Source organism: Diadema antillarum, unplaced genomic scaffold (genome assembly GCF_040938485.1).
Source record: "Diadema antillarum isolate AM-2024a unplaced genomic scaffold, OU_Dant_1.0 seq00001421_RagTag, whole genome shotgun sequence".
NCBI lineage: Eukaryota > Metazoa > Echinodermata > Echinoidea > Diadematoida > Diadematidae > Diadema > Diadema antillarum.
In genome coordinates, this window is record NW_027272173.1 from 326,293 (window position 1) to 345,028 (window position 18,736).

At 41.5% G+C, this 18,736-nt stretch overlaps 1 protein-coding gene across 1 annotated transcript in view; it reads right to left on the reverse strand.

Annotated features, from left to right (window-relative positions):
- Window positions 1-941: 941 nt before the first annotated feature.
- LOC139709259 (insulin gene enhancer protein ISL-1-like) overlaps window positions 942-18,736 on the reverse strand; it is a 71,997-nt gene continuing 54,202 nt past the window's right edge. Inside the window, exons 5-6 of the mRNA XM_071621210.1 lie at window positions 15,433-15,618; window positions 942-1,109 (exon numbers count right to left, since the gene is read on the reverse strand). Of these exons, the coding sequence (XP_071477311.1) occupies window positions 942-1,109; window positions 15,433-15,618 (354 nt within the window). The remainder of the gene's footprint in view (window positions 1,110-15,432; window positions 15,619-18,736) is intronic.

Sequence of the window (18,736 nt, forward strand, 5' to 3'; positions counted from 1 at the left end):
ATCTTGGCCAGTTCGTGGCTTATTTTGGGCTTGGACATGTGCAGGTTGAAAAGAGAAAAATCGGGAGAGGATCCGGGACTGGGTGAATCACACGATTGCCCCCCCCCCCCCCCTCCTTTCTTTCCACAAACAGGGAAAGTCGGTCTGCGTCAGCTGAACATCTTTTGTCTGGTGGTTTGTCTCTGGAGGGCGCCTCTCGCGTCCGTACGCGTACAGCTCCTAGCAGACGATGGCTCCCCCCGGTGACGACGCATGCTCGATACGCAAAAGTCCAGCTTCGTTGTAAAGAGAAAACGTGTGTCCGTATCCACGGTCACATGAGAGGACGCAAACGAAAGCGTTTTACTTTTTTTTTTCATAATGTTAATTGTCCTGATGAGAACAAATACCCCCACCACATTGTTTATGTGAGTTCGTAAAGGAAGTCCTTATACTCCTGCGTTATTGCTAGGCAAGTGTTTCCCCGCCCTAAATGTGGCAACTCAATAAGCAAACATTGCATCCTGTGGTTGTATTCCATACCGTTGGACAGAAAGGTCCAACTGTTGCCGAGCTAGCAAGATATGTCCACTGTTCCCTCCAAAACACACCGCCTATCTTACAGAAATAAAAGAGTCCACGATGAGATAAATACAAGACACCAAGTTCCACGAATTCACAACAAAGTGCACAACTGATAGAGTTTCGATGAAGTTCCAAATCGTAAAAAAGTGAGGCGAATATTTTCTCTTTTCCTTTTATTCCAATCCTTTACTTGTCATAAGAAAGCAAGTTGATCATGCCGCAGAGGCTCGCTTATCTCTCTCCTACGATCATACATTGTATACACAATGATAGTACACTAGTAAATCCACGAAGAAAGCGCTTTATGAATATCTCGTCTCGCTGTACAATTCCTTGCTTGTTGATCCTCGTGCACGAAGTGAGTGGTCGCGCATCCCTTATTCGCTGGCACTAAGCGGTTCTAGGTCCAGGTGCGTGGTGTGCATCCGGTCGGACGAGTCGGGCGTCGGAGGCAGACTCATGCCGGACCCAGGTGCGGCATCGTCCCGGGGTGGAATGTCTTTACCGACTGCGGTCTGGCCTAGGCTCTGCTCGGAGAAGTTGACCTGGATTTTGCGACAACAAGGATGAAGCAGAGATCGAGAGATAAATGACGATGAATAATTCAGGACGGAGGACATGGAATTTTATTATCTAGCGTGACATCAAGGCAACTGAGCGAAACGTAGGACATCTGTCAGTAATGTGTTATGAATAAAGAGCTTTAGAGCAGATTTGTAAGCATGAAGACAGATTGATATATGAATGGATGAAATAGATGACGATGACATAATTGAAGTGTCAGGCTCCGGTGGGTTATCATTTATCATCAGAAATAGCTATTTTCATATATATTTTAACGAAATACAGATAAATTACTTTTCAGTGAAACAAGATAAGCGTAGACATTGTATTATGCCAGATCAAATAGATTTGTAGAATCTTTTATTCTTAGAATGTCCTCCACAAAAAAGAAGCATCTCATAGAGATAATCTCTATCTATTGCAATCAAAACACACACACATTTACACAGAAAAAAAACCCACATCGCCACTTGCAGAATACATTGCACATACACACATCCACCACCAAACATAATAACACACAAGACACATTCAGCGTACAATACAATGCATACCACCATTGACTCATATCACACTCTCCATCTGAGCGTAGCCTCTATTTACATTCATGCACATGTTTGTTTTTGGTCGCAAGGGCAGATTTTGGCGTCGCCATTATACCGACAGGAACTAAATAGTGAGCGATATCGCGCAGGAAAACAAGAAAATGAAACGCGCCATATTATTATCTCCCTAAAGAAAGTTATGGCAACCAAGAAGGCCCTCCTTTCTAATGGCGTGCAAATGGGTTTTCGTTGCGACATTCTATCTTCTCGACTCCGACCGATCGGAAGCTCCGGTCCGGAAGGTATTTGCGAGAGAACTTCTCACGTCCGCCGACTCAAGGCAACAAAAAATTTAGATAAAGAGGAAACATAAAGACGTAGATATAGAGAGGAAAACGAAGACGGAGGCAAACCTTGAAATTTACCCTTCAATAATAACAATAATGATAATGATGATAAAAAGTAACTGTCGTGGCGACATCTTTGCCGAGTGAAAAATAAACAAACTGTAGCCTGAGATCACAGCCCTGTTTGACACGACCCTGACAGATTTTTTTGGATGTCTGTTTTCACACGCATTCATCGCTATCGCATGGTGAAAGTTAGAAGAGTTCCCATTATGTTGAAATTCACCTGCTCTCGAGTACGTGTAACCTTACTTCAAACGAAGTATGAATAATGTTTACACTTTTCCATTCAATTTTGATAATACCATCACCACGAGTAGGCAAAGGTTTATGGTATCCAGAAAGAATAATCTATTTTGTAAGCATCACAAGATATGACACTCATCGTAAGAGATGGTGGTGTAATGTACAGGCAAGGCATCGCAAATATTATCATTGTAATCGACTGAAAGCACCCCAATAATACATGATGTTATTTCCTCCTTCATCTTCAACTTCTCTCTCAGAGTCTGGGAAGCGATGTGTACAGTATAGCCACTGCCTTTAGTTAAATGCACAGTTCACGGGGACTGCGGGATAGCTGAGTGACTATTTCAGTGGGAACTTTGTCATTAACACTTTGTCGTGCCTTGCTCTACGCGATTGACTGCATGGATTTAGACTGACTAAACCATGATGGATTCTGTGCTTAAGACGCCAAGCTAAACACGGTGTTACCATCTTCAGCTGAAGTGCCACATAGAGGCCCGGCAGAACAGTTACTTGTCGCGCGCACGGTACAGTGGTAGGACATGAGGCGATAAAACAGGGGCGGTTGGTCCTTCCATATCCACAATCCCTCGTGTCGCCCTTTGATGGATCGGCAGTGAATGACGAACTCGCAAATGGGCGATCCCCGCACTTAATCTTGATGAGTATTATAAATTGATTTTGTCCATTGCTCCCTCATACCACTGCCAGTGTGGGACTGGGCGATCTCACGCCATTGCGCCGCAAGGGATGCGGGGCGCTTACGGGGGATACCGCTGGATAAACACCTGCGAAGTAAACCGCGAACATGCCATCCGCGTCACTACGACACACCATCTTTCACCAACGCCAGCTCGAATCTCCTCAGCATCAAGTTAAACGTGGTCTCGTATAGTGAACAGTCTACTTTCACGCCAGTTTGTTTCTGAGGGGCATTTGTTTACTAAACCTTCAACAGATCATGTTTCCATGAGCTTCTCCGACTACTGCATTATGCCTACACTTGCATGTGAGTGTGTGTGTGTGTTTGTGTGTCTGTCTGTCAGTCATTGTGTCTGTGTCTGTGTATAAGTATACCTTAAGGTAGCCTTTCAAATTGATATCCTCATGATACTTCCGAATAGGATAACGAAATTGAAAGCAATAGAAGGCAGTAGAGCCTTAGACATAAGACAGCAACGTCTAGACCTTTCAACTTATCCCTAATATTAAAGTGCTTTTATTACTTTGAATTCAACACATTCCAGTGCTTGACTCTTACTAACCACTGAAAAGCTTTGATAAATAAAACATCATGTACCCGAAAGTACAAACGCACAAAATGATTACATTGCTGTAGTCGTGGTGTCACGTACACGTTGTTCTTACATTATTATCTATTCTAAAGAATACAACCAGTCCAGATTATTATGACGAGCACGAAGCGAAAGCTATGTAAGTACACTTTTTCTGGACAAATTAGTGTGCACTGGAATGCAAGTAACATCTCATTCGTACAGTGAATCAAACTCAAAATTTACACTTCGCGAAACTTGTCCGTTTCCCTCTCTTTCCCCTCCGTCGGCCCCTCAGGATTTGACGCATTTTCAAAAGTGGTCAGACGACTGGCTGTAGATTGTCATCATCTCTTACTCATTCTGGCGCGCTTTTTCTTTTTCTTATAGACATCACATCTCTTTCACTGAATAAGCCTATGGGCATAGCCAAACGTTGGTGGAAATACATTTGGAGAGTGGACACCCTCCCCCTTCCCCTCCCCCCCCCCAAAAAAAAGGGAGATAAAAGAAAAAGCTGGAGAACATTGTAAAGCAGCTCCTTTCAAGCGATCCACGGTGGAGCGCCGCTGTGGATAAAGTGTTAACAGAGGGATGGGCTGATGATAGATAACACGCCGCATTTTCTCTTCTTCCGAATCGGTTTTTCATCCTTTATTTTTCTTTGTCGCGGTTGAAGCAAAAACATGAGGGTATCACACCCCACCATTAGGTAAATGCGCTTTCTCTCTCTCTCTTTCTCTCCCTATCTTCTTTTCGCCTTCTCTCTTTCTCTCTCTTTGCAATCCCTTAATATTTCCCTCTCTCTCTCTCTTCCTTCCCCCATCTCTCTCGAAAAGACAACATCGGGGAAAGAGACGTCTCAAACGGACACCACTTCTATAAGCACTTCCCGCATCAACATTTCTACCCCATTTCGTCAAATTAGCCTCGAAAAGAAAAATACAAGTACAAAGAAGCAGTAGCCGAAGAAGAAGGAGGAGAAGAAGAGGAAGAAGAAGAAGAAGATGATGATGAAAAACAGCAAGAAGAGAGAAAAAGGTACAAAGAGGGAGAAAGAGGGAGATGTGATAAGACGAGGAGAACTTTCACTAATGTTTGATGCTCGTCAATTCGTTGGGCAATCTTTCTGGACAACTTTGGCTGGACTGGGATTAACGCTGATAATCCGATGTCTGGCCAGTGTTTTACTGGGATAACGCATATTGACGAAAAGACGAAATGTTCATATATCGGTAGATTACCCCTTATAGACTGGCCTCACAGTGATCCAAACGGCTGGTCTTCATAAGGTAAGGGGGCATTGGCATCATCAACAAACTCATCATATTTTGACCAAGAGCCCACACAGTTACAACCTTCTCGGCTATTATTAAATGAGTTATCATGGTTACAATAAGACGATGACAACTAAGAAGCGACAACTCTCACCCTGCCTCTAATAGCGTGTGTAGTATTACCAACAATAACAGACTGCATGGGCTCTTGTTTTCATTTGTTCTTAATGATTAAAACTTCATAATATTATGGCCTACTGTGATCCATGATGTACAAAGTGGTTAACAGTCAAATTTCAGAATGCAAGCAAACTGAATGAATTTGGTGGTAGTGGTGGGGTGCGTTAAAAAAAGCCCCACGAAAACCCACATCAAGCGTTTCAAAGTAATCTTGTTATCCATAAAAGTGTAACACAGCCATTTTCTGAGCTTCTGAAGCATAAATGATACGTTAAGAGTTTATGTGCATGTATCATGTCACCATTGAACATTTATGGGCAGTGTACCCGTTCGTCAAACTGCCGGATCACTGCGTATGTATGGGAACGGCAGTTCAGGTTTACTGCCGCGCATAAAGAGCAGTAAACAATAATATTCATCATTTCCTTTTCTTTAGATTGGCTTGGAATTCGAACCCTGGACCTTCTTGATCGGCGACAGAGTGCTTCATTGCAACATCATCTGCCATCTTCATGATCTTACAGATCATTTACACGGGAGTCATATACCGCGGGGGAAAACCCGCTTTGTGAAATGATAATGTTAGGAGTTTAACTCACAAGGACTGCACAAATGGAAGAGGGGGCAAACCTCTCTTTTGCATTGGCCACTGTTTCAACGGCGTATCATTGTATCAATTGAACTTAACAGCAACATTCGTGCCTTCCGAGTCCCGCGTCTATCAGTCATACGTTAAATTGTCAGTGACATGGCGAGGGGAGTCCCGGTAAAACGGCGCGGCGACTCCGAACAGCGCCGCACCGCCAAGGGTTACTTTGTCAAAACTGTTTACACTGCTCGAGGATCCGCAACCAGATGATTTATGGCGCAAAACCTGATCGTAAAGTACAATAAATATTTGCATCGATAACCTAAGCAAACACAGACATTCTCTTCTTCTTTTCAGGGTCCTTTCTCTCCCGCTCTTTTCCCCTGAATTGATCACCAGTCTTCCCGGACCGTTCTCCAAGAGAAAAGAAAAATAATAAAAAAGAATAGGAGAAGGTTAGATGATGTGTTACGCATTGAACCCCACAAATTATATAGTTAGTATCAATTTTAGGATCTGATTTATTATACAACCGGTGCTTCATACCAAACACACGGTGAATCACTTGCTCATTGTATTCTGTGTACACAGTGAGTTCGATCTTCTTCCTTTCCATAAGTGCCTGCCCCACCCCCTTCACCATCTAATCAAGCATGCGTAAGAAACGTGCGGACGCAGATCAATCGTACATAAAGATAAAGTGTCTTCAAATAATTGTTTCTCATTTTATTATTTTTTTAAGCGAGAAAAATACCCATGGTAATTTTTTTTTATTGTTGCATTTTTGCAATTTTTCTTTCCTTAACATCCTTTATCATTATGCCTGTTTTTGATCTCTAATTTTCTTTTCATCCCGTCTCCAATGGAAACCATTTATTTTGAGTGACAGCCGCGCTGAAATTTGCATTTAGATAAGCTCTAAGTCGACTGATACCCACTGACAAAGAAGGAGAAGCCATTGCGCGAGAATTGACTGAAAATTATTTGATAGAAGCCGGGCGATCACAAACTGACAGCGCGCCGATTCGCACGAGAAAACTGACATAACACTAAACAAAAAATAAACACGATGATAAATCCCATCCAAAATAACATGAGAGAAAATCAATTTCGGCGTAGAGACTTTGATGCTGCGCGCGTAAACATGTTATACGCCAGGATAAACTAGACGTAACTATTTGCTCGGAGGGCACTCACACGAGAGGAGGGATTGTAGAAAAGATGCGACTTTGAAAAGCTAAAGAAATTGTTTTTCTTCCCCGATGAAGCTCGAATCCTGGATTACCAGTGTAGAAATCCTCTTGTATGAAATCCCTGATCCATATCGATCAACAAAGGGAGATCTTCCGGGTAATTTTTCACACACACACACACACACACACACACACACTCATACAAAGAAAAGGCAAGAAAACAAAGCAAAACGAACAACAGAAAACAAAAGCAAGAGCAAACAAAATAAGTAAAAACAACTAAAATTGTCACAGGATTATTTCTAGTTTTCCTTTCATCAAGCGTATAGAGTAGGGAAAAAAGATCAGGAGTAGTGATTCCACAGAATGATGGCGATTTTTGTTTTGTTTTTTCCTCGAAGGGAAGCACAAAATGGGCAAGAAAACAGTCCGAAAAGCAAAATGCCAAAAAAAGAGAGAAAATCGTGAAGAAAAAAAAAACAAAGTTTGCCGGGGAAATACATAATATGAAAAAAAAAACACACGCACAAAAAAAAAAAAACACGCACCTATCGTCAAACCCTTGAAGGTCGAAATTGGTCTTAAAAGCCTTTTTATCAAACTTGAAGAATACTTCTTTCTCGCGCGACAAGGAGTTGACAAAGCGTGCGTCACAGAAATATTGTGAAATTTGTTGACTATCGTGGAAAAGTAAGACTACAACGTACAGTTATTTTCTTATTTCATGGGATCGTACGTGTAAATATCATTGAAAGACAGAACACAAAGAAACTGGAAAAGTCGTTTTTCGTCCGGTTTCTCGCGGCTCGTGTTTAGAGTGAATCTATAGTCTGGTTTTTAGCGTTTTTGTCTGTTTTCTGTTTTCTGTTTCTTTTTGCTTACTCGCAAGCGTGACACGAATTTCGCTTCCCCAAATTGAGCCGTTTCCGCTGACATTCTTCAAAATCACAAGGAACAAAACATATCATTCACACGTTTTTCGGCTCAAAAGTGAGAGCCTTGTTCTCCTTTCGCCTGTTTCAGCTGATACTCGACATCGCTTTGGGTAGTCAAAATGACTGCAATCATAAAGTGGATAAGATATAATGACAATGCTCTTGACAAGAAGCTAGGGTCTGTCTTTCTCATATGCACTTATCAAGCGTGGTCACAGGTTTCGATACCGTACCGTTCAAAGGGTTTAATTCGAAATATTGCATTATTCCTTTCTGTTAATAGCGCTAAAATGATCTGTTATTAGACGCTAGCCATGCGTCCACTGTGAAACATGAAAATCTCTATCTCTGTCTGCCTGTCTGTCTGTCTGTCTGTCTGTCTCTCCCCCAATTATCTATTTATTCATCTAACTAAATAGGCCCATATATAACATTATAATTATATCTATATCAATCGTTTAGATTTAGAATTACAATAATGATAATATAATTATAATGTAGGAATGTTCGATATAAATACGGTCGTGGTAGTAATAAATGTATTTTCCAGGTTCGATACAGATGATGAAATTAAAACATGAATATATATATGCTTATTACAAGCACTCTGAATAATCATTATTCAACAATAAGTAGGCCTATTGAGTGTTATAAAGTTCATACAAAATGGTGACGATATACGCATAATACCTTATTTTTCATGCGCCGTTCGTGTCCATAATGTGTCTGGAGTAAATCTAGTCATCACTGATTTCGTCGGATTATAGTTAAATTGTCGTTGATCCTTTACGTTTTTTTGTTGTTGTTGTTGTTGAATTGAACAAAACTAAACTGAACTTTCCTGCTATATTATTTATATACTTCTATTAGCACTCTCGACGTACAACAGCGTAAATATGAAATGAGACTCTTTTGGCCAACAGCGCCCAAAATTTTCAGTCAGATCCTTAACCTATCAAGTTTGAGTGCCGCCTCCCCCCCCCCCCCCCCATGCATTACCCTCCTCAAGGGCCTTTCCAATCTAGTAATAAACGCGTATCCGTTGCGGGTGCGGAAAGACGCGACGGGCTTGGATTTCATATCAGTGGAAATAACCAATTGCTGATTCGCTTGTGTGTTGTGATAATGACGACATAATCTTTGTCACCTTTACGCCATTCGCGGGCGGCCGAGGACACATCTCTTTTCCGCTGCGGATCCAAAATGGCCGCGTCTCTAGAGACGGACAGCGCATGCGCAGCTAAGCAGACGAGAAGGGGTCCAATAGAGTGGTTTTTACTTTTCTCATGTGAATCTCGAGAGAGAGGCTCTTGAATCTGTTTTTTTTTAAAGCCCACGTGACTTTGTGATGGTGCGTTTGAAAGAGGAAGAACGGCTCTCGCTCCACTGATAGGCGTCTGTCAGCGTAGAGCGTTACGGGAAGGGGACGTGGAAACACGGACTAGCGTTTCTGCGAGTGAACATCCCATAGCCCCACGTGTGAAGTTCTATGTATGGAACGTGGGTGCATTGCCCTTTATACGCCTCCACACGCCTCCATAAAGTAGTACATGTACTAGCCTTATTCGATAATCTTCGAAAGAATTCAGCTTGGCTTTGAATAAGACTTTTAATGTATAGCTTGGTCTGTCAACTTTTGCCACACCCTTTCTCCTTTTGATTAGTGTATATTAAGATTATGGTGGTGCTGCTGCCGATGATTACTGTCATTATCATTGTTATCATCATCATCATCATCATGCATCATCTTAACCATCAAATATTTTGTATTAAAAAAAAAGAATTGCGTCCCATTTCGCCTAGGTTTTGTTGATGATGCTGACTTTCTTTACATGAACGTATACGTCTAAGGAAACACTTTTTTTGTGGCAAATCTTATTTTTGTTGTAATCATCGCTTGTTGCGGAGGAAAAGATACGCATGAATGGCGGGAAAACAACAAGTGGTTGAACACGACGGACAAGCACACACACACACACACAAACACAAACACACACATCCATTATCAACGGAGAAAAAGGTGGAAATTGGACAATACACTCAGTCCATTTTTCGAAGAAGTGAATTCTATTTTCTTTTGTATTAACGGGTGCACTTCACATCTAATGGTGACGGTCAGTGTGAAGCCATCGGCTCTCGGCAGTTTCTATGTCAATTAGACGCTGATAGAAACAGCTTTCGACACGTAGGGGCCGTGTATCTTCGTTCCTGGGTCAAGCCAGGTATACTCAGTAAGCCGAATTGTCTTTTCATTATATCGGCCACATGAGATTTACAATAACAGGCTGACCGCGGTAAAACTGGATGTGAATTCTCTTACTGGGCTGCGATGTTTGACTTTTGTTTGGATAGCGTTGCAGTGTAGTCATGGTTTCAGCTCTCTCTCTCCATCTCTCTTTCTCTCTGTATGAATGTATTTGTTCCTTAGTTTTCTGGGTTGATCTGGATGGCCGTCGCTCTGTAACATAAATTTACGTTTTTCGAGGGGCTGTTTTATCTGGGGCAGCACGAATTCTGCTAAACACACACCATTTTCTCCTCTTTGTTTGTCACAACAGGCGAATATCTAGGCGAGTTAGAGAGGAGTATTTATGTGGGTTATTCCCCACCAGGATATCTTATTTAAGCTTGTGTGTGTGTGTGTGTGTGTGTGTGTTTTGTGTCTAAATTTGCCCTCTCCACTCGAGTCGAAACATCCTTCAAAGAGTTACAAATTAACATTGTCGAAGATAAACACGGCGCTTTGAGTCAGCCACAAGTTCGCGGCCAGTAAACATATAAATTACATCAGCTCGAATATTTTCTCCGCTCGCCGTGCCAAAAAACAAATATCCCGGGAAAGATACACAGGGCACGAGGCAACGGTGGGAGAGTTTTCTTTTCTCTTTTGTTCCCTCTTTTTCCTCCTCCTCTTTCTAGTGTCCCTCCGAAACAACGGCCACCGTCAAATATCACGCAGGCAAACCATAATTTTTGGCTAGCAGTGTCATTGTCGGTTCGTAGAGCTATATAGAATCCTCGTGCTCGTCAAAACCCCCCTGCGTGTGGAAGAGAGCTAAGCCACGGCGACCGGATGAATTATTGACCGATTCCCGGGGAATGTAGTTGGCTGGCCCACCGTCGGAGTGATAAACTCTGTCAGGGGGGTTTTATGGGATGAAAGACGGGGGAAAAACTGATTTGTTACATGAAGAAGCCCGATACAGTAAAACATACGGGTAATTAGGAGGCTTGTTTATACTAGGAGATCAACATCCACGGGATGCAATCTTCTTCCTGGTCAACCATGAACGTTATATTCTGACCTCTTTCCCATGTCCGAGCAGGCAAGGACAGTGACAAGCGAAATAATGTACCTGTCCTCCGTCAAACTAGCCGTTATCACAAACGAAAGTCATAACCAGGCGGATAATCTAATGAGCCCATGTATGCAGTGGCCCGAACGAGCACGCAGGCTCTGCTTCGACCCAGTATGGACAGGCCGACGACCACCTTCATTTTACTGGGGAGGTGCATCTCACCTCCCTGATTTTACCATGGAACTGCAACACAACTCACGATTTTACTACCACTTAAACCCGTGCATTGATACACGTCACAGCATCTGATACACTTTTATGGTGTGCGAAGAAAAATAATTTTTTAAAAATGACAAAGGAATGGCAAGAGAAGAGTAGAGAAGAGAGATATACAGATACATAGATAGATAGATAGATGAAAGAGATACATAGATAGATAGATAGATAGATAGATAGATAGATAGATATATAGATAGATAAATATATAGATAGATAGATAGATAGATAGATATAGATATATATATATGTAGAGAGATAAATAGATAGATAGATATATAGATAGATAAATAGATAGATACATAGATAGATGTATAGATAGATAGATAGATAGATAGATAGATAGATAGAAATAGGATATGGGTGAGTCTATAGACTACTAGGTTTTACTTCGCGCGTTCTTTTCAAAAAGACATTCCAGAAAAAGGACTTAAAAGGCAGACGTGCACCAACCGACAATTATACAGTAACATGCCATACAATAGGCCTTACTTGCTTTTATTTGTTTAGAATAGTCCTTTTAATTCTTAGCAGAAAGACCTTCATTATTTTCACTCTCAAATCGCACAGCAATAAACAATCCATTCTGGATACAAGATAAAACGTGCAAATACAGTTCAGACGAAATCAACATCAATTTACAGCGTTTACTGCCATAATCTCTAACTTTAACACTGACAACAATAATAAGTCATCTAAAGTCAAACCAACTTAACAATACTAACGTAACAGTACATATTATGATATGCATTATGAATTATTTTGATTATATTAGCATGTGAAACCATACTTCACTTGAATGTGTTAACATGTAACTCATATTGCAGTTATATAAAGGAATATAGGCCTATATAAAAAAAAAAAACATTTATACAACTCCAGGATAAAATGTCTAGTAAAATCTTTCATAGATTTTGCTCAATTGTACACACACGCAACCACACACACAAAGATATATTCTACTTTGGCCTTAAAATCATATGTGAAAATTTCACATAAAAGAGGAGCTAGTTCGTTAAAACTGCTAAATATATGAATAAATTAATATTGGACATAGGAGATACACCGAAGAGAAATAGATACGCGCCGTAAGAGAGAGAATGAGAAAGAGAAGGAGAGAGGGAGAGAGAGGGAGGGAGAGAGAGAGAGAGAGAGAGAGGGAGAGAGGTGGCAGGGGAGAGGGAGAGATTAAAGAATAGATGAGGACTCTCAGAGAGATATATAAAGAGAAAGAAGGAGAGGGAAAAAGAGAGTGATGAGGAGAGGGAGAGGAAGGAAGAGGGAAACAGTGAGGTAGAATCAGGATGCTCTTCGTATGCAGACCAAGTCGTGAGATTTATAAAACTTAATATTGGCTCCGTCATGCAGAGAAAGGAGGCGGAAAGGAAGCGCCATATTCTCTTGACGGATGGCCGAAGCAGCCGACACCAGACAGAGGTAAGTCTTGTATGGACCCGAAATAGATGGTGACATAGAAACAACACGAACAACAATCGATGAACCTGCTTCAACCTAAGCACTTACGCACCGGTCCATCCATCTCTGGATTCGATGTCCTTTTTATTTCTGTAAATCCTTCCACTTAGAATATTTCCTGTTACCACAAGTGACTCCACTCTTTTTTTTTCCTACCCATGCTGGGGTGCTGTGCATTAGGCAAATTTTCAAGGAGAAGTATAATTTATATATTTCGTTTTGAGAAAGGAGCATCTTGTAGACAGGCGTAATCGCTCTTCCATTTAGAGCGGTTGCTATCGAAACGGCTAGTGTGATGCTGGGTGAGGTTGGAGGGATGCAGGCTTGATCGCGGAAATCGATCGCCAAAGCTTCTGACGCGCATCATTTTACGCTAACTACGTAAGAGATGTAAAAGAAGAAGACGAATAAGTCTAAAACCCTTAGTGAGAAGACCATAAAGAACCACTTAGAGTGGTATTTCGTCATGCCGAAATATCATGTGTAATGTAAAGTAATGCTCGTTTTGGCCTTCCGCTTTAAAAAGAAAAGAAACTGTTGTTTGTTTTGTTTTACGATGCAAAAATACGCATTAAACGTATTCGCAAGCACATTCTGTGAAATATTCGGAAATACGTAAGGTCTTCGAGGTCACCCGTTAAGCGCAAACAGTGGCCATTTTACCCTCCCATCTCCTGACAAGGGCGAAAATAACTGAAGTGAAGAGGCATGCGTCACATTATCTTTATCGACGAAATGCCATCAATTATTGGGAGGACGAAACTTGCATGTTGCCACTTTTAAACGCGGAAGACGTATGCACACGCTGTGCATTTAAGGTGAAAGAAGGGAGAACAAGTGTGCATGTATGTGTGTCGCTGAATCGCCTGTACCGCGATGTGAGTTCATCGGCGTTGGCGTTCGGCGCCGGTTGCCATGACGACAAATGGACTCGTCAAAGTCACCGCTGTTTGCGCGCTGGAAATGATGCAAGCAATTTTTCACACCGATATTTTCACCTAAGTTGTTTCGTGCTTAAATCCTCCACGTATTTTTCACTCTGCTTTTCTCTCCTCTCCTTCTCCCTCCATCTCTCCCTGTGTATTTCCTACTCTCTCTCTCTCTCTCTCTCTCTCCCTCCCCCCCCCCCCTCTCTATAGGGCCGTTTATTTCCTTAGGAGTCTGTTTCTCTCGCTTTCTCTCTTGGGCTTAAGCGCAGAGACAGAAGTGCTCCTAATACCTCCCTAGAAATTAGTAACTCTACCTAAGGTTGATATCAGAAAGGTGTATTCTTTGAAATAAAGAATTTAAACTTTTTATTAACATTCGTTCTTCGAAAAGTGTAGGTACCATTACCTTTCACATTTGTTTTTATATCATTATTTACAGCGTCAGCAGGATGTGGAAGCTATGGGTCAGATATCGGGACGTGCGTGTCATGTGATAGTGGTGTCAGGACTCTGTGAGTATCGCGAACAAGAGGGGAAGATGTTGGGAGTTGCATCAATATAATTTCGCGGCGTCCCCTCAGATGGTTGGTTAGGCATTTACGATTTCTGTGTTTCCAAAATTATGAAATCGGGCAATTCTAGTCAATACTCGTTAATCATGACGTTATTATCTTCATGCAATGGCTGTGCTTTGAAAGGTGACTGAACTGATTAAAGATATATACATATAGTCGGTATATTCCTTGCAATGAGAAAGAGGAGCAAGTGAAACACAGGGTGAGCATGACTCATATCTCCCCCTACCCCCCCCCCCTCCCCCAAAAAAAGAATTCTTATAAAAGACGAGACAAGTCTTCATATAATATTGTTGAAAAGATTTGAGCATGTCTCATCTTTAGTCACCTAGATGACATATCTAGTATCTGCTGCGTTCACGATTGGCGAAGTGAATGATACAAAATGTGGAGAAAATTTTTATTCAGGGGACATCATCTAATCAGAGTCCTTCTCATCCGACAAGTTCTCACCGTGCCGTTCCCTCAATGTTTTGATTTTTCAGTTTCTAATACACTAAAACAAACAACACCGAAACAAAATTCCGGATTTAAAGTTTACATTTTTCCTAGATTTGTCCAGTAGATGAAAAGAGCGACAAATACAGAATCAAAGTGGGATGAACACACTAAGCAATATCTTAACAACCAACATGTTTTATGATTGTTGTTGTCATTGTCATCATCAATGATACAAGTGGTGACATCAACCATGTCAACATCGCTGTTGTCACATGAACAAAGACCACTACCACCATAACATCAACAATAACGTCATCACTATTAAGGTAAACAACTGCATCAACAACGACAATATTACCATCATCATAATCACTATCATCACCATCATCATCATCATCATCATCATCATAGCCATCACCATCACAATAATCCTCATCATCACTATCATCATCATCATTATCATCACCATCATCATTATCGAGTACAACGATAATCAAGTCACCAAGAAAGCGAGCAAGCGACCCATCTCAACCAATCGACTGATCCAGCCACTCAACTAATTCAACTAACTGACTGACTAACCAGCTAACCAATTAACCACAAAATAACATTAATTTATGTTTTTTTTTTCTTTTGGTTTTTGTTTGTATGATTCTCACCAGCTGTTGGAATGGAGGCTGTTCGATATCACTCTGCAGGGCGAAGTCACTGAGTGCCTTCCAGGGAGGCTGCTGGTAACTCTGCACCTCCACCTGACTACCCTGTGGCATCTGTGAGTCGTGACGGACGGGACTCGAGGCTACCATCGGGACTCCGTTGAAATTCGGGACTCGACGATTCGGGTCCTGAGCGGGTCAAAAATATCGAAAAAGAAAAGGATGCAGAAATTAAATATCAGTATGGAATACAGTATGATTATGTTACATAAGGAGACTGAGGAGTGATGGCCAGTGGAGGCAAAAATATTATCTACGATCATCGAGACCCAGTTCTAATTCGGGACTCGAAAGTGTCGTGAATTGTAGAGAAAAAATGCAACTGTGCAAACGTGCAATCATTTCACTAATTCGTAAAAGGTATGTTGCTTCTTTGCGGATGACATCCCAATAAAGTACGATTGGTAGCACATAGTCACTTTCAACAGACTTCAATTGTCATAGTCATTTTCAATTGGCCACACTTGCTAATTTGCTGTCATTGAGCATGATACATTTCTTGCATATCATTTCGATTCTAACTGGCGATTATCTTAATGTGAACAGTGTACCGTGATATCTCAGTAGAGCCCAACATAAAGGCTTCCACTACGTCATCATTCGGTGAAGTACGTTACATTATGGCGCCGCATACTGCATCGCTATGAAAACCCAACTCACATCAAGTTAATTCCATTTTATATACCAGGTATTTTTGGAAACGCATGTGTCTCATACTATTGCATATTTCGAATCATCACAGGCTTGAAACGTTATTCTTTCAGAATGCTATACCCCGAAAGAAAGAAAAAAGATGAAATAAGAACAACCCAAAACAAAAAGAAATCCCCAGTATACGAACACGACTGTATGGGTCTAATCAAAGTTAATCAACATTTTAACTTTGACTGAAACAACAATTTTGACAAGACGAAAGAATCACTCATAAGGTATCATTTTGTAAACTTACATAGATTCGCATTTCTGACTAACATATAATAATCATAATCATATGAATATAACATAATACCACCGCGTAACATTACGGTCACATTTATACATTTATATTCTCGAGCCGAAGACGTTAATGGCTCCTTTAAGACAAACTACTGTCAGATAAATGGAGAAGACCGAGAGAAAGAGAGAGGGAGAGAGAGAGAGAGAGAGAGAGAGAGAGAGAGAGGGAGAGAGTGAGAGAATGAAGGAAGGAGGGAGAGATGGGTCAAATTAGCCAGATACAACAATCAAATTACAACAGTCGAATAGATGCTAACAGGCGTCGCTGTCGCCCTTAATCTGAGCATGCGTACGATGGCGTACCATAATTTAATCCTATTTTCCCGCATTTTTTTTCTTTTCCATCCCATCCTTTTGTACCGAGCAAAGCCAATACGCCAGAGCGGACAGTTCATACATACATGTAACTGAGAGGACACAACATGCCATGGGAAAAAAAAGTGGATGAGGATATACGCAGTTGTTTATCTTGATAAGGATCGGGGAAATTAAAGGGTTACAAAACAACTATAATTCACACACTACCAGATTTAAGTGTCTTTCTCGAACTGTTTTTTTTTAATCATTGGCTCAGTAATACAATGTATGCATTGTCACTTACAGAATGTTTAATTACAAATTACTGGACGACAGTGGAAACCACGTGTTAAAATGTAATTTTTAAAATGTTTTATTTAGTTTACAGTACAAAGACAAGGGTGATTAAGGTCATCTTATTAAGATAATCTTCGTCTTCTATTTATGCACTTTCTTTCTCTCTGTAAGAGATTTAGAGTATCTTGGATTATAAAACGTGATATAATTCACTTTTATATCTAATCTTTGATCTCTGATCTTTAATAGGTTCATCTTAAGAAGGCAGAATATCCCCCGTCTCCCCCTCCCCCCCCCCCCTCCCCATCTCCCTCCTTCCTCCGGCTGCGTTTTGTAATTGGAAGAAAGGGTATTAAAACCCGTCATCCATATCGCTTTCACTCGTCTTGTTTTGACGACGTATGGCGGGTAATTCCGAAGACTTTGTCGCATTGACTGACTTCTTCATCGCGTCGCCATGACTGCCCATGGTGGATACAATGTACACCCATGGAGCTACAATAGCTCCATGGTACACCCTGATAAACATTTTACACCCGCCATCTTCTGATGCTCTTGTACGACGGGGAAGAAAAGAACAACCCATTGGAAAATTGTTATGCGGGCCAGATGGACATGAATGAGTTTTGAGTCGCATTGTGCCTTCAAATGCAACTAGGACGGTAAACATAGTAAAACGAGGATAGAGGAGAGATACGAAAATGCATCAAATTTGCGGAGCAAAGCGTCCTTCTTTTTTTCTTTGATGGGGTCGGGGGGGGGGGGGGAATGCGAGGGAAAACACAAGAGGGGCTTTCATATTCCAGAAGAGTTTTGCATTTCGGCAACGGGAAAGACGCACTGAACTAATTTTGTCTCAGTGATGATTACGGAGAACAGTAGATGGGTATCTCAATCTGTACAAGAACATTTAAACCAAATAGCTTGCGGTAAACATGGTGGAATACCCGTCTAATTTATAAGCTGCAGTATCGCTACAAGGTATGCTGCATTAGTCATATACCTATACTCGTTCTCCCTATTACTGACGGTACTGTTTTGCGGACTAAGATGACGCGTAATAATATGACAAATGTGCGTTTCACGGAGACAGGGGGTTACCGAGAGGTGACGAGATGAAATAACATACAAGGGAGGCGAGCTCCCGGTTCTTCTTTCCCTATTGTTTTTGTTGTTGTGTTTTTCATTCCTTTCAGGGGATACTCACATGTTGTCGCTGGAAGATGCCCAGAGGCACACGGTGAATGTGTTGGTTGGGCAATTTGGGAAGAACAGACGTGAAGTCAACACACACATGTACATACACACAGACTTGACAGACACACACTCGCTGGCGCTACCTTGACAAACGGACGCCGTCGTGAGATGTGCTTTCGCGGTGCGCCAGTTGGGCGCAGATAGCAGTCCGCCAACACACCTCTCTCGTGACCCTGTTATGGTGCAGAAAGAACTTACGGTGTACGCAAATCTTCTGCCTGATTGCCCACTAAGCTTTGCCCTTAGTGTTCACATGTCTATGGTCGGCAGGTATCTTGCAGGGCCCTGCTTTTTCGACGCCGCAACAGTATTGAATCTGATTGCTGTCACGATTGTGGCAGTTACATTGTGATCGCGTTTTACAAACTAACTGCATTGACCCCGTCGTCATACAAGGTGC